Here is a 20,041-nt window from a genome sequence, read left to right as displayed (position 1 = left end):
GGTTCATGAAGGCTAAAATGCTTGAGTTTGTTGAAACGTGTATATATGTATATATATCTATATATATTATCAGAGGTATCAGCCTTTCATAGCTATATACATAAAACATAGGATTTTAACATGTGAATAACACCAATATTTTTGTTGACATTCAATATAAATACACTCATTACATGGATATAACACTGCTAACACCTCCCACAACAGATCTGCTGAAACACATTAAGCTGCTGCAAGAAAGCATTTACATACTGTAAATCATACACGAGGTTCATTTTAAGTGCGGGGGGTGGGTACTCGCGTCTTTTCTGCCGATTAAAGAACAAAACATTTATGGCAGAATAAAAATGTATTACGTGATATCCAGTATGTAAAACTTAGAAGGGGATGATCCATAAATATGTCATTTCAGAGCGCTAATGAGATGATGGATGAACACAGTCACGTTTCTCATGTATACTTTATGGGCCACCCTGAAGGCAATTAAGTCATAATGTCTAATAGGCCTCAGAAGACACTGTGAGAATGATAGATAGGGTGCATCAGATCTGGACATAACCTTGACAACGATATGACGACAAGGCGATCTGTATGGCACACACGACGCACCTCAGATGCTCCCGAAAAGACACTAATGAGTCCACTTGAAAAACAGGAATGAATGTCTGTGTGACTCAATCTGAGCCTTCGAATATATAAATGATAAAGGGAATATTAATACTCGAAAAAACAATTTGTGCAATACCTCTCACCAGTAAACTTAAATAACACAATTTGTTTGTTTTTTTAAAGGCAATATTTCTACTGTATAGCAAAGCTCCCTGTGGGAAGCTACTCATGAAGATCATTTACGCCACTGATTTACATCCATGGATGAACCCGTTTGGGTCTGAGCATCAGGTCATCCATGCAAAACGCATTGCACAATTTTTCCTGGAAATCCGACTCGAGAGAGAAATAAAAAAAAGCTGAGAGCTAAATGTCAGCGGGTCTGACTTTTCTCTCACTTGTTTACGTCACGGTTTTGTTATGCAGATCGACATACGGGTGACCGAGTAATGTATCCAGACAAACGGACGCAGCCGGCATCTCCTGAGCACAAAGAAGACTTCTTCCTCGATTCACTGCAAACTCGTGTCATGCGTCCGAGAGCCACTAACAATGTGGGAATGACAGCTGCTCGGCACGTATCCGTATAGAAAGCTTACCGTAGACACTTTTTATTGTGCCTGTGACCCCCCCCCCCCCTGAAAACAACGAGTGAAACAACCTCCAGCCTGTAGAGCATCTAGAAGTCCCCCGTGGATGATCCTGCATCCATCTGCCACACCAAAGGAGATTAAAACGAATGCAAAACTATTTACCAAAAATAATTGACCCAGGTTAAACCGCCACAAATTGACGTCATTCCCACATTGTTTAATCACATTTTATATGTTCTCCAAATCAAAGTGATATTTTACCAACATCATGGTACATACACATGTTGACCAGTGGATTTTCATGACTTTTCCATGGCTTTAAACCAAATTTCCATGACCATGTACTTTTCCATATGTAGCCAAGCATGGTTAAATCTACACTTCCCTGGCATAGTGCATCATCCCGACCACTTCCCTAAACTTCTGTTGCTATGGCAACCAAACCCTTCAGTTACAGTGCGTTCACTCGCAGCGCACAAATAAAACGAGAGCATGTGTCCGCTTATATTTCGAGCGTCTTTCTTTTAAAAACATATGAATTATTTCAAACTCAATGTAAACGATCATGTGATTATATAACATATTTCCGTGTCTATTCCCAAACTTTTGGGAGTTGATTTATTTTTAAAGGACTTTTGAAATAACCATTTTTAAATTCCATGACTTTTCCAGGTTTTCCATGACCTTATGAACCCTGCAACATGGACAGGACCAGTGTTTCCCCGAGGTTTACAGCTTCAGGGGGGCGGGACTAGTGCCGCTGCTCGCCATGTTGGCGCCCTGAGCTTAACTCCTTAACGATGCCCCCCCCTGAGATAGGAAAGGGACCGGGGGGGGGGGGGGGGGGGTGCTAGTGATGCCGGGTCGCCACCCTGTTATAATGGTCGGGGAAACACTGAAGACCGTACTGAGTCACATCTCCTGCCATGCCCAAATATATCATCGTTGTATTCATTAGATGCGTGGCTGGAGGCACCAACACTCTCACTGGCGAGTCACTCCGACTGGAACCCGCCAGACATCCGGGTGCGGCGGTACCTTGGTACGTTAGCCTCCCTATGCCATACGGATTTTATTTTTTTGGGATGCTTGTCGGCACTAATCCCAGTGAAAGCCAAACGTACGGCAGACCTGTAAGTGCAAAGGTGAACCCCGGGCGTGGGTCTCCAGCGCAGCAGTCACGTCCGGGTGGATGACGACGGGAGCCGGCGGCCGAGCGGGCGGCCAGACGGGCCACGGTCAGTCATGAATGCCCTCGTAATGAGCCTCGCGTCGGACTCTGCAGTTCTCTACCGACACTCACCGACTCCACCCACGGGGTGTCGTTGAGCCAATGACGACCCAACATGCAGTTAAACATGTTGGCATCACGCTGTACGTGTGTCGACTATATCAAGCCTCACTGACCTAAATAGCTGCACAATACCAAATTACTTTTCACGGGGCTTATTTAAATCCCTGTGCATAAAAAAAAGAGGTTGGGAAGAGGTTAGCATGGATTTAAAATGATTCGATAGTATTGCTTTTGTTATTGTCCTTAGAAGATTTCCATTTTTGCGAATATCGGATGAAGATGTTTTGACGATAAAACCGGTTCACAGCGAGGTCGGTGGATTATCCCGTGTAACACGCACATTGTTATTTTACAAACATATTATCAAGCTGAATACCACGAATAAAAAGTGCGACGCTTTTAAATAGCAGCACAAGCATCACACATTCAGCAGAGATCTGATATCCTTACCAAGTGAACAGACCAACTTTCATAAATGAAAGGCACTTCAATATCTATTAATGATGCCATGATGTAACGCAGTAAGACACACACTGATGCTCCACTGCCACGGGGATGCACCTCGTGCACCAAGCACCGGAGCGTGAAACAAGACGGGACACTTTATATGCCCAGGAAAGACTGCAACACCTCGTCCCCGGGTTCAAGTCGTCATTATCAGATCACAGGGCGAGGTCCTTCTCTCCATTACGGATTCTCTGTGACATAGAGCTGCCCACACTTCGACTAATGGACACCATATTTTGGACAAAAATAGGCACATAATCCAAGTCTACACATGTGGTGAGTAGAGTGCAGGGCTCTGTGAGGTGCGTCTGGGGGCATGTGGGCGGGTGAGCTGTGCAAGTACCTCAGCAGAGTGCTTCAGGACAGGAAAGAAGTAAAAGTATCCGGTTACTTGCATCTCGGACAGATTGAGAAGTAGTCCTCAGTTGTACTTCAGCCCATTTATTTACTCTACACTAGTTGTGTTGTCACATTAAACTTTAGTTCACCGTCTAACGCTTCATGTTCCTCTGAACAGAAACTCTGTTCTGCTACGTTAGCTGTTAGCGTTATTAGCTGTAAAAAAAAAAAAAAGGCTGTAAAATTAAAATGAAATAAAAGTGTATATAAAGTATAAGGTGAAAGCGGTGCAGGGTAGAAGTAGAAGCACGACAACACTGGCTGGTTCAACGCAGCTTTTAGACCCCAAACTGGAGCAGCGTCCTGCACAGATATAAAAAGTGACGATCAATATTTCACAACAGGCATTACTTCTTATGCGGATGTGCATATTTTCACACAGTGCAACAGTTTAGTTTGCCCCACTTCTCTCAGCTCATACCAGAACACCAGAGCTAATGGTTTCAGAGACACTCAAAGCTCCCTCTCCTCCCCCCGATGTCCCGGCGCTCACCTTAGGGATACGACATCGTACGGTCTTTCCCCCAGGAGGCGCAGCCTGCTGCTCGGAAGCTTTTTTTAGAGGAACGGGCGTCCTCGCCGCTACCGAGGCAGGAAAAGGATGGCTATCCATTATTCAAAGAGATGCCACATGTATTCAGATAAGATGTCAAAGATATGCAGCGTGGAAGAACTTGATGACAACGATGATTCAAAGACGGCTCCAAACCCTGAATGATGGTCCGTTACGGTCAGAAGATGAGAAGAACATATCTTTTCACTTTCTCAACGCACATGACCTGAATTCTGTTCTTAGGTATGGGAACTTCTTTGACAATGTGACAAAACTAGGACTATCCCCTCTTATTTGATTCGTCAAGTAATTGGTTGTTTTGGTCTTAAGTCTAAGATTTTTAAGTTGATTGGTATTTTTTTAATGTTTTTCTTCATGCTGAATTACTTATTTCTAAAAGAAACGTATGAGCGCATCTTTGGTAAACAATATATAAAGCGCTGCTTTCGCATGATTCTGTGTGGAAAAACTCAGTTTTACAGTTACGACGATTTCAAAATCGACAACAATCCTAAAGCGCTCAGGTTTCTCACATACAGAGAAGAGGTTAGATAAAAGATGTGTAGTACAATGTAATAACTGCTCATATTTAAGAAAAGATACAATCTTCACAACAGAATTCATATAGTGTTAGGATTTAGCACAAAATGTATAAATACAGAGCCATTGCATCCTGGAATGTGCTCCCCTCATATGTGACTAACAAGAAATAAATGTGATTTCAAAAGGAAACTTAAGGCAGCAATAATCAGAAAGGAAATTATAGTAGATTAGGTTATTATTTTAGATATTTAAGGTATTTAAGTGTTATTATTTTACTTTTAATGTAAATGTTGTTTTCTAAGTCTAAGTGTTTTTGTGATAATTGATCATGCTGTACTGCATTTTATGTATTTGTATTGTTTTGTAATGTTTTTTTTGCCTGGACCCCAGGAAGAATAGTCTCCACTACGGTGTAGACTAATGGGGATCCTTAATAAACTAAACTAAACGGCGGCAAAAAATGTTATCTAAAGTTTCTGAACAGTTTTTCACGATAAACGTTGTTTAAAAAAAATTCAACATAATGAAACTAGCCTAATCTTTAAAAAAGCATTTCATTGACTTGCCAGTGACACTTATCTAGTAGCCACAGCATTACCTATATATACCTTTTCACACAAGGAGTTAAAAATCACCAACTGTTCACATAAACTTATAATAAACCAGTGAGACTGAAAGGAGGCTGCTGTGAACCAAAGAAAAATGAAGCACATGCACCGCAGCTGCTTCATTTCACTTGGCTTTCTTGGAGTGAAGACATAATGCATACAGGCAGGGCGACAGCAAGCACACTGGATATAGATGGACATATTTATATTTTTACCATATGAACGCTCACCGAGGTTGCACTGGTCCAACCAATACTACACAGATGGATGTAGACCAATGCAAATCCCCCGCCCCCCCCCCCCCAATACTGCAGACAGCAGCAGACTGAGGGGAAGATGACAAGCTCGCAAACTTTAATTGACGTATGGTTGCTCCTCACACCGTGTATAAGGCGTATGTATGTATGCCCGCTGTCCTGTGCACAGTAGGAGTTACACTGGAAAGGCTTCTTACTGAAATAATAATAGATACAAGGCAAATTCAAGAATGTAAGTGAAACTCTGCAAAACATGTTTTCAGATGCAGCGTCGGAAATACACGAGGGCAAAAGGCAAAAGTGGCCCCAAGAAATATAATTTTGCCCCCGATATCACTAGGAGAGAGGCAAACAATGACCCCATAGTTTAACAGCGTTTTGTTTTTGTTCTTTGTTTATTCTATCTGTGTTGTCTGTACTCGGTAGGTACACATACAAAAAGTCAATAAATATAATTTAGAATTGTAAAAAAACTAAGAAATAAGTTATAATTGTTAATAGTTGTTTTTAATTAATATTGATTATAATTTAATAAATAATCAAAGAAATAAGAATAAAATGAAATATGAGTCTGATTTCTGTTTGTTTAAAAAAATCTAAGAAAACACTTTGAATCTGTAGAATACTGCCTGATAGTCTTATTATTGTCATTTTTATGACAATTGCTCATATACTGTCAGCCTAAATAAGTTTATTTATTATTTTTGAACCACGGGTAAATGTTATTTCACAAGTTTCAAAAAGTGCCCCCAATTTAAATGCCCCTGGATTTCAGTCAGTTGGGGCAAAAATTGCCCCCTAAAAATTTATAAATGTCCTCCCCTTTTCAGAGGTGAGCGTCATAAACCGCTGATTGAGTTTGACTTAGAACTGATTTTATTAATCACTGAATACCTATATATCCCAGCATACTAAAGCACATGCGGAGAGCACAAAAAAAGATCAACCCTGACTTACTGACTTGGATGGATGTCATGCCACGGCACAAGATGAACCGGTGGCTTACATGCTCGTCTAATCCCATGGCGCTTCAGGGTCAAATCACTAATGGGCAAAGGCCAGAGATTTACTCTCAGCCACTGAACTCAAAACACGGAAGTTTCCTATTCACCATATCAGAAAACATTTGTTCAGTAGCAGGGGTATAAAGAAACGCTTCATAATAAACCTAATGAGTCTACTGAACATGAATTCCATTCAATACACTTCATTTGGCTCCCGGGGAGCAATTTGCAGAGGCACGTATTGTAGTCCAGTACCATGATACAACATAACAAGCTGTACACAACATGACAATAATGATTTGAAATGCCTAATAAACGTATAATGCACTATAGTGAATGGGTATTTCCATTAAACCAGCAGTTTAGACAGCAGATTGCTGTCACGTGGACCCTTTCTCTTAATGCCTCCCCCCACATGTCTGTTTTTAACTGGTTTGGTAGTATATACATAAAACAATGTAACTGTATGCTCAATTAGAAAAATTAATGTGCATAAAGCCAAGTAGTGAAGAGAAAATTGTGGATAAAGAATGCCGACCTACTCAGATTGGTCCGTTATTAAAATTCGACAGCGCTTTAGTGAGAAGATTCTCTGCTTGTGTTCCTGCAAACTAAATATGAGAAGGACCAAATATTTTTGTAGACCTGAAAAAGAACTGTTGATATCTTACACTGTTCCCATCGGCATTGCGGTACAGTGGGAGATTTATCGTGTGGTGAATGGGTTGATCTCCACTGTAACTGCCCGGCTCAATAAGCTGAACACTTCCCCAGACACAAGGCGAAAAACATGGATTGGTAAAATTGAAGAAAAACGCTGCACATGATACATCAAAATTTAGTTGCCACAGAAAATGTTCAAAGCAATTCTGCGTTCCTGGAAGCGCTGTCCCACAGTTAATCTGAAAGGACGCTACAGTAGCCGAGACAACTAAAAACTACTTCTACCGTTTCAACCAGGGAATCGTTCAAGCGCCAGACAACCTGTGAAGTGAAGTGGGCTCACAGCAGCCCGACGGACACGATTCAGACGTGTTGCGGGATGTCGAGGCCTTGGCTGAAGTGAAAGACGACCTCCAAATGCTACCGCGTCTCGTTTTTGTTTACATTTTTCATTCTTTTGCATTTTAAATTCTCTGTGTACAAAGTGTAATGTTTTGTGTGGCGGACATGGGAAAAAAAGACACATTATTGTAACAGTTTAGCTCCACACCTTCCTTTTTGTATTAGTTGTTTTCATCCCGTCTAACTATCATGTCATTCCAGATCCTGCTTCCCATCTCGTCAATCCAACTCCCTTCAGCTGCCTCTGATCACTCCCTCGTTAGTCCCTCATTACCTTCACCTGGTCTTCATGCCCATCTCACCTGTTACCCATTCCCTCGTTAGTCCCCGTCTACTGAGGTTCCCTCACTTGTCCTCTGCCAGATTGTCTTGTGTTTCTCAGACCGAGCCCTTGAGCGTTCCACAGTGTGTTTGTTTATTCGGTCTGTTCCGTTCCTGACAGCACTTTCAGTAAAAGATCTTTATCAGCATTATCTGTCTCCTGAGTCGTGCATTTGGGTCCACCCTAATCCCGTCGTGACAATTATAGATGAATGAAAAGAACCGTAAATTCATTAGATTTCAACTGTGGATAAGAGTAAATTTTTTTAATGAATCCTTATTTAACCAGGTGAAACCCATTGAGATTAAAAATCTCTTTCGAGGGCAACCTGAATTTGATCATCAATACATCAAATGCAAAGACTCTGACCGTGGTATTCTTCGGACTAATAGAACTAGGTAGGGCAGCTATATGTTTGACATTACACAGCACTGATCAGAGGTAGAACGCAAAGCATTGGAATGGAAATCTCTTAATTACCAGGCAAAGTCAATACTGCATTATCCTGGGAAGAATTTCCTACGGTCTTCCGATGGTATTGGTCAGGCAGAATAAACCAGCGCCACATCCATTCTGCAATACCGTTGCCTAATGTATTGAATCCCAGTGAGTCACATTATTAAAACGTGCCAGTTGGAAGCACTAATTTACAGAGTCATGTAAACAAACTACAAGCTACAAACCATGCATAAAGTATATATGAAAAGAAAGACTAATAGATTGCATCTCTAATGATGATTTTTTTTTTAATCCCTTTTTTCGTCATATAAATGTGTTTTATTGTTTCAAACAAGTCATGATGGATTACTGTAGTTGTCCTGAGGGCATCGAGGCAGTTTAGTTAGGCTTGGGTTGGTCTCCGTGTTGGTTTATATATTCATTACAAAATCTTTAGGAACTAGAAGCATTTGCTAACCGAGTCTTTAGACTTAATTAAGCGAATCAATTCCGGATATTAATACAAGTCCTCTCAGTCGTGTATACATTTACCATAAAACTGAATCCCAAAATATATATTTTTTTATTCAACTATTTTTTTTACAGAATAAAATAAAAACAGTGCAGATTAATTACTAAATAGTATATAAATGAATTTGATTGTATACAATAAAACCCTGTTTACTGCAACTAAAACCCGTAGGTCTGAAACGGATAAGAATTACATTCAATTCAGTTTATTTTGTATAGCCCATTTTCACAAATTACAAATTTGTCTCGGAGTGCTTTACAATCTGTACACAGACATCCCTGACCTTTGACCTCACATCGGATCAGGAAAAACTCCCAAACAACGCTTCACGGGGAAAAAAGGGAAGAAACCTTCAGGAGAGCAACAGAGGAGGATCCCTCTCCAGGATGGACAGAAGAATAGATGCCATGTGTACAGAAGAAATAAAATCATAAATCCTTTACAATGTACCAATCATGCATACATAAACAACACAAGAAACATAACTGCATTAGTCATGGTGCCTCTCTTTGAAAGAGAATCCATCTCTAAGCGACTAAACTTCGCCTGCTTGACTGAAAATACTTGCAAGCCTTGCTGAAATGGCCCATCTTGCACACGCAGTAAAAACAGCCCGGGCAGCACGGTTCGACCCTCGTTCATAGAATGTGATCAAGGTCAATGTCGTGTGGCTCACTGGACCTCCGAGAGCCTCGTGTTATTGTTGACACAACACAGAAGGGTCAGGGCCAAGGAGACGCTTAAATAAACCTAATTATAAAACGAAAATCCATGGCAGATTGAAGGCGATGCTGCCGCTTGGAAGCATCAGAAGTCTCCGAAGTGGCTTTGAGACAACCAGACACGTGGGTCCACAAATAGGACAACGCAAATTACAGAGTGACGGGTGGAGATTTCCCCCTGTTATAATAGTAGGGGAAACACTGGAGTTGACCAGCGTGTCTTCTTGTCTGATCAATACGCAACTGTGAGGTGCGCGAATGGACCGAGCAGACAGCTGCTGATCACTCACTCAACAGCCCGACCTGCATGAATAATTTTTTGGGAGCACCGAAGACCCATTTTGACCCAGGAAAAACCCTGATATAGCCATTCCGCCTTGTATATACTGTCTTAAGTCACTTTCTTAAACTTCTTAGACCGTTGCACTGTTTGTTTTTGCACTGCACTTTTTTGTTTTTGTATTGTATTGTAATGTATATTTTGTGTAAGCACACAGAGTCACTTTACCAAGTCAAATTCCTTGTTTGTGCAAACTTACTTGGCCAATAAAACCTGATTCTGATTCGCATCCAGCGATGCATACCGCGCCAACGATGCTCACTGAGCTAACGGCGCAACCGCGGGCCGACGGACTTCACAGAGTCGACTCGAGGGCGAACTCGGAGGCCGGGTGTTATTCTAACGTGACGATGTCTGTCCGTTGGAACGGTGTAATCGACTGTCCACGCCGCGTGAGAGCGGCGCAGAGAGGCGGCTGCGAGCCGACCAACGCGGCACTAAAAATCATGCGCGACAAATGTTTAAAAAAAGAAGCACGGTGACCCTCGGATAACAACGCACACAGAGGGGGAGCGACTTACGTCTCCGCTCAGGTAGACTCTACTCCAGGATATCTTCACACGGGAATAAGTGTTTGCTGCTATTGAAATGTCCAGCAAGTTAAACACAGCTTATTTACGACACTGCAGTCGTCTAGATGTGGTTGAGGAGCGCATTATAATGTAATAACCGATAACAGAAGGCCGATAACCCCGGAGTCTCTGGAAAACTTTATATTTTTAAACTTGTACAAACCAATCGAACTGACCACACCTGAAAACACTTCAATACCAGCAACAGCCTAAAGCTCCCAGCGCCGGTGTTCGCTCCAATCCAGACTTCAATCAGACGTCCTCACTCAATTCAACTGCCTCCAGCGTGCGTTTGCCACAAAACCAAAAAAAAGACGACCGCACAGAGATTTATATTCAGAGAGCGCCACGGTGTTTCAAAGACCTGCTTAGCATTGTAATACAATAGCTGAAGGAGCAGAGAGGTAACGGCTGGTTCGAGAGCTCGGGGTGCTTACGGGAAATATTAACACAAAACACTTTACAAAAACTGAAAGAAAAAAAAAAAACCTCTGTAGTCGAGCGAACGTATTGTCTGGTCCAAATTCGGCATGAAAGAGGTGCCGGACATAAGTGGGTGATGCACCAATTTTTCTTTGGACAAAGCCCCTCCAGATGCTCTTGTGAATAATTTCTCCTGGAAGGCAACACGAGGCGAGCGGGCCCATGAAATGAAAATGAAAATGAACTGGATAGAGGAATAAACACAGAACAATGAGCTTCCATCTATCTTGAACCTCCAGTCCATTAAGACAAGACAACTCATCTTGAATTCATACATATAGGTCAGTGATTTATGCTCTGTTTAACATAGTGGTTTACATCATACATAGCATTCCCGATTGCAACATCGTATAGACGTCCACGATATCACTCGGTGTGAAGAGCAGTCGCTCAATATGTGCCGGTGCTATGACAACCGTCCTCGTCCTGTTTTGTCGAGGAGAGGAACGGACGACGGCACGAGGAACAAGCCGGACGGGAATGAATCGAATCTCAAACTGCAAGTGACAAGCGTGTTCATGGCATGTTAATCTTTTGAGTGCTCCATGCAATACTTCTCAACCCCCCTCAGCAGCACCATCAGAGCTATAATCCTCGGATATCCCTGGAATGGTCCGGTAGTTTCCACTTAATCTAGACTGGCATAACATGAATAAAGTCCATGAGTAGGCATTCCCTACAGTACCACTACATGATATGAAAGGACAGCTGCAGAGGATAGTTCACACACTACCACATGTGGTATATATATGACGCATGCACTTCGATTAACATACGGTCCTGCGTATTAGGCTGTTGGTATACAACCAGTGTTTCTACTAGATCGGGGGTCGGGAACCTATGGCTCGCGAGCCATATATGGCTCTTCCGGTGGCTCCCAGACAATTTTGAGTTGAAACAGAAAAAAATCTCCGCCCGCCCCCCTGTAATTTTCTCTATCGCGCCAGATTACAGCAGAAGTAATGCACGGTCCTTTTCTTAAAGACGTCTTTGTTCTTTTCTTAAACTAAACGTCTGTTATTGATCGTCTCTACACACCAGCATGTCATTTCTGTCTCTACGTGTCGCGTTAACACTTCTCGGCTCTCCGCCTCGCGCTCCGATGCCGGCGTGTGCGCACATCGGGGCGGCGCAAAGAAAAAGGAAAAAGTCACCTGCTGCCGCCCCCCCCCCCCCCACCCGTAGCATCATGCAGCACCAGAAGTCTCATTAAAAGCAAGACATATTTAATTTATTATACGTAAAAAATACTATATGGCTCTCAATTAAATATATTTCGAAATATTTGTTTTTTATGGCTCTCCCAGTCAAAAAGGTTCCTAACCCCTGTGCTAGATAATAAAGTTAAGAGTTTAGTGGAAAACACTGAAGAAACGTAGCGATTTTAGCAACCATGAAACAACACGGCCCCTTCGGTCGTTTATTGACAGATCCTCCACATGGTTGCAGAAGTCCTTAAAGTAAAAGCAGTGCTGGTCTTTAAAACCAACTTGGTTCAGCGAATACAGTTCTACTCAGTCTCCTTTTTGTTGTGTGATAAAAAAATTAAAAAAGGTAGAGACAGCTGTCAGCTGCTGGAGAGCTTGAATTTCCTCAGGAGCTATTCAGTTGGGCTTTTCTCCCATCAAAAGCAGCCCGCTGGTTTTGCTTGTCCTCCAATCCTCTGGCGGCGGGACGCAGAGTAATCTTCTGAACAACGAAGAGCTGTTCCCCATTCGGAGGAAGTTTTTCACTGCAATGAGGCCTTCGAGGGATTTGAAGCCTATTGTTAAGACGGCCGTAAAGGGAATCCTTCCCAACAGGGTCTGTGTGTGACGGATAATTACACGTCTGCTTTGCTGAGAAATGAAAAGGCTGATCATGTGTTGCGTGTCTAGAAAGCTTGTTACTGCGCTCTTGCTGAAGTTAACTGAATTCTAAATGTAGTTTATATCTACAAGGTTCATACACATGTTGACCAATGGATTTCCATGATTTTTCAATGACTTTAACCCTCCTGTTACCTTCACATTTACTAACATATTTTACCCTCGGGGTCAATTTGACCCCAGCAATTAAAACCTCCAGAAAATTATTAGAATTAATATTGTTTCCCAAGTTTAAGTGTGAGGTACTTTATGTTTGTTTGTTGACTACCTAAATAGCCCTTTAAATATTTTAAAAAGTTGATATTTCTTGTTTGAAAAACAGCCTGGGCTCAAATTGAGCCCAAAGAACACCGACATTAAACATTGAATGGGGTCAAATTGACCCTAAAGGTAACAGGAGGGTTAAACCAAATTTCCAATACCAAACATTATGTGAGATCTCAGTGTATATACTACTATTATACACTAATATATATTGAATATTAATCAGATTGGTCAACGTGAGCATCTGCTGAGCATTTTATAATATTACATTATTGGTGTTCATACAAGCTACAACTTCAGGGTTCTTAATGTCTTGGGAATTTTTGTTTTGGGGTTGAATTAGTCTTTTCCATATTGCCTTTGAAAATAAATACACTCAGTGAAACATGTGTTGTGTGGCCATTGTTTAAGTCAATAACAGCTTGAATCAAATTCATTTTTCCCCACATTCTAAATGTCACAAATAGATCCTGAAAGCCTGTGTGAACTACTCATGTGTGCGGAATAGTCAGAAAAGCCCATTGCTCATTGATTGCACTACCAAATCCATACCGAGGGGCCGAGGAATGTGGGATTATAGATCCAAACTACTGCAATTCCTAAACTTCAAACAGAATAAGGCCTCTGGACTAGGGCTGCAACAACGAATCGATAAAAATCGATAATTAAAATAGTTGGCAACGAATTTCATTATCGATTCGTTGTGTCGCGCGATTATTACGGCGCTCAATAAGTCGCGGAGTATAAAAAAAGTTGAATTGAGCGCAGCGCGGCGCAGGAGAAACCAGAGCGGAGCGAGAGGACAGAACGCTGCGTTGTGAGAGCCAATCAGCGCTGAGCTGCTCCGCTGTCTATGAATCTAATTGGCTGCTGCTGCTCACGTGGCGCTGGATGCGGAAGTCATTCACGTCGTCGGAGGGACATTCACGGAGCTAAGTGCGCCTCCGGGTGACGTTATCAGGGCTCTCAAGTGTCACGCATTGAGAGTGACAGTCACGCATTTCAGTCTTAAGTCCCGCACTCCCGCCACACATCGTATTTCTCACGCTGAAAAACAACTCTCGTCTATTTAATGTTTTAATGTGCCGCAGCGCGCCAACATGAGCTGCCCTCACCGTGGAGGAATCAAGCGCTCCCCTGGAGTTCTGCTGTGAGGAGCCACTTATCAGCCAATCAAAAAAAAGAAATGGGCTACACAATAGCCAATCAGAAAATAACCTGTATCTGTTGTATCTGGGTAAGATTTAATCCAGCACCCAATGAAAATAAAGCATCCTGGAATTGCGCACGACTGATACAAGACATTTGCATTACTTTTCCAAACATTTTGGGATTTTATTTTTTTCAATTACTTTTCTAGGCCTGGAAATAGCCATTTAAAAATTCCATGACTTCCCCAGGTTTTCCATGACCGTACGAACCCTGTTTTGAATAAAGGGTTGAAAATTAGTTTTTTTATCCGATTAATCGATAAAATAATCCACAGATTAATCGATTATCAAAATAATCGTTAGTTGTAGCCCTACTCTGGACACAAAGGTCATTGCCAGTATTTTACATTATTTATGTGTGGTATGAACACCAGACTTGTAGATAGCTCTATATTTGTGCTGCAGTATTTATGTGTGTGTGTGTGTGTGCTAACACAACAGAGACTCTTTCAAATCAATCCCCGCTTTTTTCTGTGTTACTTTATGGGTTTTCAGACAATAAGCTCAGAAAGATGCAACGAATTGTATTGTGAATGATATTACAATAACCAAAATCCCAGACGATATCCATTTGAAAATCTCAACATTTATATCATATTCTTATCGTGCCGTGCTGATATTTGATCCAGCTCTGCACAGATTTAAACAAAAGAAGTACGGCTGGTAGAGCCAGACTTCGTCTGAAGCTGCCGTTGGCTATTTATGGGGAGGAACTGGGCCGTGCTGGCCTACATGCCTGAAACGGTATAATTGACTAAATCTGATGAACTCCAACCTGCTCCAAAAATGCTGTTATCTCAGAGCCAACCGGCGTTTTAAATAAACTCCTCCTAGATGAGCTGCTCCAAATCAAACTGATATTCACACAGTTAACTAATTTAATCACCACCCACGTCTCCGTGATTTGTACAGAGGACGATCCACTGGGCAAAATTTAACGAGCCAAAAAGGTTGGCCTACTTCCTCCTGAAATGCAGCAGGATGACATAATGCTGGAAACGTTAACCACACAGGTCTGGAGAACAAAAGTAAAAAAACTTAAATTATACATTAATGGCGGTCAATTGTATTTTTGTACAGGCTCCATCACTGTGCCTAGCAGAGCGTATACATAGCTGCTATCTAAACCTCAGTGCGACTCCAGAGCTGGGGGGTGCTTTTATATCAAAATAATTCAACGAACTTTCTCTAGATGGTTTCAGCTATCTGTGCTAAGATTGACCAACATCAAAAAAAGGTTGGATGTGAATCACAAAGTGACTTTGCACTTAGTAGTTTACAGCCTCTGAATCTTTCATGAAGTAGCTGTGAAACTGGCCAGAACACCAGAATAGTGTCGGTACAGGACAACTACCTTACAGCCAACCGCACAACAGAGAGCTGAAATACACTTCTTTCCCCCGGTTCGACTGCCTTTCATTAGAATAAATGAGAATGCATCGAAATCTGCGCAATTTTCCATATGGTGCAGGAAAGACTGCACAGTAGGAAGGCGTCACGTAAAAGGCGCTCGAATAAAGCAGATTCAATATCCTATTTAAAGCTCGCCGGACCCCATTCATTCATTGTTACCTTCGCATTCAAAATGCGGAAGGTTATGTTTTGATCGCCGTGTATTTATTTATTTATTTGTATGTGTGTTACTCGCATTACTCAAAAAGTAGTAAATCGAATCGCATGAAATTTGGTGGGATGATTGGTTATTATCCTCTGACCATTTGATTAGATTTTGGGATTAATCGGGTAAAAGGTCAAGGTCATGAAAAGGTCAACATCTTCTTTTTACCATAGCACGGTCAATTTCTATCCAATTGGCATGCAACTAATGCCAACATGTTCATAATTCAATGCCCAATCTTGTGATATGTGAAGGTATGCGCTCTACCGAGTGCCCGTTCTAGTTTATTTATTTATTTGTATGCGTGTTACACGCATAACTCAAAAAGTATTAAACCGAATCGCATGAAATTTGGTGGGATGATTGGTTATTATCCGGGGACCATTTGATTAGATTTTGGGATCGACCGGGTCAAAGGTCAAGGTCATGAAAAGGTCAACATCTTCTTTTTACCATAGCGGTCAATTTTGATCCAATTGGTTGGCATGCAACTAATGCCAAAATGTTCATAATTCAATGCCCAATCTTGTGATATGCGAAGGTATGCCCTCTACCGAGTGCCCGTTCTAGTTGATGATGTGCATTATAAAGTTTGTACCTGCTGAGAAAAGACAAAACCGAGAGCAGTGGAACTGTGCATTAAAAGAGAGGCTCTCTCTCGTCTCAGCAGCATTGCCGAGTGTCCAACAGGGCTGCTTAGCAGGAATGTATGTCAACAGACAATACGGCTAGAAACAGATTCACCAGTGTGCATTATTGTATCGTCTGGTCCAGTGTCATCAAATCCAGAATCTGTCAATCACGCCTGCCTCAGTGACAGACTGTTGAGAATCAGCCAAATGTGCCACTCAGCTTATCGTGTGGCTGAGAGTGTTATGGACTGGATGGATTTAGTCGAGGCAAAAGGAGGAAACATTATCTACAGTTGACTCACAGCCAGTGCAGTCCACACAGAACAGAGGAGATCCCCAGAAATAAAATGGCATGTTGCCAGTAGACATGACGTCTGTCATGAAGGCAAACTGATCCGTCGGCCGACAGAAGTCGTTGCCGTGAACCAACTGTAAAAGCAAGAGGCTTATGTTTTGTGTCCCCGTGTTACAAGCCGGGCCTTCTTAATCCAACGAGCTGCCGCGCAACACACAGGTCACATGCTCAGGATGTCGCTACGCTAACAGCTAACCTGGCCCCCCCCGCCGCTAGCCTTTGGTTTTAAAGGAAGCGGAAGCGTGACGGCTTCTTTCTCGACTCACTTTCGCGTCAACTTCTAACAATCAAAACGTCGCTCTGAGAAATCCACGAGTCGAAAAGGCGGAGTCTCTGGGCTAATTACACGCCGAGGAGTGGTCTCAATGGACCAGAATGCAAAGCAGCCTCTTGGCATCTCATGTTTTGAGTAAAGCATGGAAGTAATTTATATGTATCTCTCTGTTACTCATTATGACATCACTACCATTTTCACCATGTAAACATCCCAAACCAGGGATCTGCTGGAAACTCCTGAGAATGATGCTATTGATTTTTTTTAAATAATTGTATTTTATGCTTACATATTGTGTCACTGTGGATTCGACAGCATCTTTTGTAACTGAAAAGTTCTATTTTACAGGACGTTGGCAGCGACGTAGTGCCTTTAAAGCAAAGGTCTGAACCCAGAGTCCATTCTCTGCTAAAGCTAATTTGTTTGCATTCTGGGAATTACATTTACCGATAAAAACCATCACAATGCGGTAAATGTAATAAACTATATCCATCTGTGGACATAAAGCGTCGTGAAAGCTTTTTTCAAAGTCACCTAACTTTTGCCTATAATCAAAAGCCACTCACTCAGCAAAAAAACTAACACGGCAATTAAAACCCCAAATCGATTAGAGGCCCTCACATCTTTACATGAACGATTTAGTGAATCGTGATGAAATGCACCCGGGCCCCGGTGTGACAACGATTTGATTAAGGAGGAAGTGAAATTGAACAAGACGACACTGAATCCCAGGAGATCTTTGCCACGGAGACCAAAGCGTCCTTGGCGCGACACCAAAGAACCATCGGACCACGTCAGCACCATCAAAGAAATTCGTCACCCTCTTCATCACAGTCGCAACTGTATTAAATTCCACCAGACGGCGCGTGAAGAGCCGGCATTTAAGATTGTCTAATTGATTAAAACATGTTAATAATAATTCAGACTTCTATAGCGCTTTTCTAAGTACCCAAAGAGGCTTTACAGGGAACAAGAGACAAACAGAACAGAACAAAAAGAAAGCAGACAAGACGAACAAACGGGAACATAAAGAAAGGAAAACAAACTGGGGAAGCGTTATGAGTCGTATCGGATTGCCTACCTTATAGGTGTACGGTGCTTCTCCCAGGTCGATTCCATCTCTCGCCAGCTTATCCCTCAACAGCACCTTGAGCTTCAGTTTGGGATAAGTCACAAAATCATTACAATCTGTGAATCTCAGGTTATGGTTTCCGGGACAGGAGGCCTCGTGTAGTCCGGTGGTCCGCGTCCTCAAAGCCCTGAAGTCCTCTTCTCGGTGTTGGTTGCATGCGGAGGGATCCAGAGGCTCCAAGGTAAAATAATAGCCAGGTGCTTTACTTTCGTCCTCGTATTTCAGCTTGTGCACCGCTGTGAGCAGCCGGTGTCTGTGGTGCTGAATTTGGACGCCTATGGCGTCGAGGTCTGGCTCCCCAATCTGTTTACAAACCTCTAAGTCATCATAGCCGTTGTCGATGAAGGACTCCACGTACTGGGCCAGATGGAGCTTACACAGCCACTCCAGGACGAGGTTTGGACCTTGGCTCATCTTTAAAACACAAACAAAACTTAAGTGCACATGATGCCCTCGGGTCACACCAGGTGGTGACCACCGGTACAGGTGATTGTGTGACACAACTCTGGTCCATAAAAAGTTCAATTGTCCAAATGAAACGCATCCATGAGTCGAGGCCACTGTGACTGCATGACTGGAGCCAGCAGGTGTGGCTGAACGGCTGAAGCCCGCTTTCTGAAATCCGGTTAACTCCTCTTGAGCGAAACCAGGTTAGACAGGCTCAGAACCTCTTGACCTTTGACCTCTCTCGGAGGCGCGTGGAAGTTAGCGCGTGTGAAATCCCCAAACACGAAGGTCTTCAAGCTAAGAGAGTCCGACTGACGACTTTTAAACTCCGGTAGAAAACCCCCCAAAACAAACTCACATTTCCACGTTGAGTTGTAGGATACGACGCGAGCGCTTAAGTTAGCGAATACACGTTTTAAGCTCAATGAGACTTTACTTTCCGTCGTCGACGGTTCTTTTTAAAAAGTTAGCCGGTTGAGAGAGAACAAAAAACATTAATTGAGAGTTGACTACACTCCCCCTTGAAGCCAGGTTGTCGTCTTCTCAGGCGGCGTCCATCGCGACGGTTTCAGGGGGGGCAGCGAGAGACGCGCTCCGGGGTCCGTTAAACCCTGCGGAGCGAACAAAATTAACGGTAACAGTTGACGGTTAACGTCGGAAGAGACACGCACTTGTTCAGAGGGGCTCGTGTCGGGGCTCACTTTGTGCCCGTAGCTGAGCTCCCGTGGACAACTTCGCGGTCCCTCCGCCGCTGCACGAGGAAGATGCTGCTCAGCCTCGGCTTCAGTCGCTGCTGTTTTCTTTCATTTTTTTACCCGGTTGGACGATGGGAGTTCAGTGAGCATGACCGCCACCTGCAGGGGATTCTGGGAAATGTAGGATTCGTGAGTCCACTATAATTACAATTAAAAAGATGCATACAATCGATACTTAAACTACGTATAAAACAATGTAATACCATTTTGGAGAGAGTTCAAACATATCTGCATTTCCCCGCGATTTAAAGTTGCTTAAATCTTTAAACCCAAGATGATTTGTTCTATAGGCAGTGTTTTAAATCAATTAGTTCAACATTACCCCAAAATTCAGCTTCAAAATACATACTGTTGGATATGTTCTATAAATCAAGATTAAGATATGAGGGTTTGAGTAGTTTAAAAACACAAGTGCGACAAACAGTACACCGTAAACCCGAACGTCCAAAGTGATTAAATAGATTAAATAGTGTATACTTAGTTTTAGAAAAAGTTCTACTGTCAGGTTGGTGTAACATGTTCTTCCTTTGGGTAATTTGTAACTAATATTTTGTAATAAATGTAACTATTTTGTGTATAAGTAAGCATAAATTAAAAACATAACTTAAGTCCAACTTAATATAATTAAGTAATTCCATGCTATA

General features: G+C 42.4%; 1 protein-coding gene across 1 annotated transcript in view; it reads right to left on the bottom strand.

Annotated features, from left to right (window-relative positions):
- Positions 1 to 19,313, bottom strand: part of sash1b (SAM and SH3 domain containing 1b) — a 47,969-nt gene extending 28,656 nt beyond the window's left edge. Inside the window, exon 1 of the mRNA XM_056425692.1 lies at positions 18,145 to 19,313. Within this exon, the coding sequence (XP_056281667.1) occupies positions 18,145 to 18,609 (465 nt within the window). The 5' untranslated portion in view covers positions 18,610 to 19,313. The remainder of the gene's footprint in view (positions 1 to 18,144) is intronic.
- Positions 19,314 to 20,041: the final 728 nt, after the last annotated feature.

Source organism: Pseudoliparis swirei, chromosome 11 (genome assembly GCF_029220125.1).
Source record: "Pseudoliparis swirei isolate HS2019 ecotype Mariana Trench chromosome 11, NWPU_hadal_v1, whole genome shotgun sequence".
NCBI lineage: Eukaryota > Metazoa > Chordata > Actinopteri > Perciformes > Liparidae > Pseudoliparis > Pseudoliparis swirei.
The sequence above is the reverse complement of the archived record's forward strand: the minus strand, read 5'-3'. Positions and strand labels throughout refer to the sequence as shown.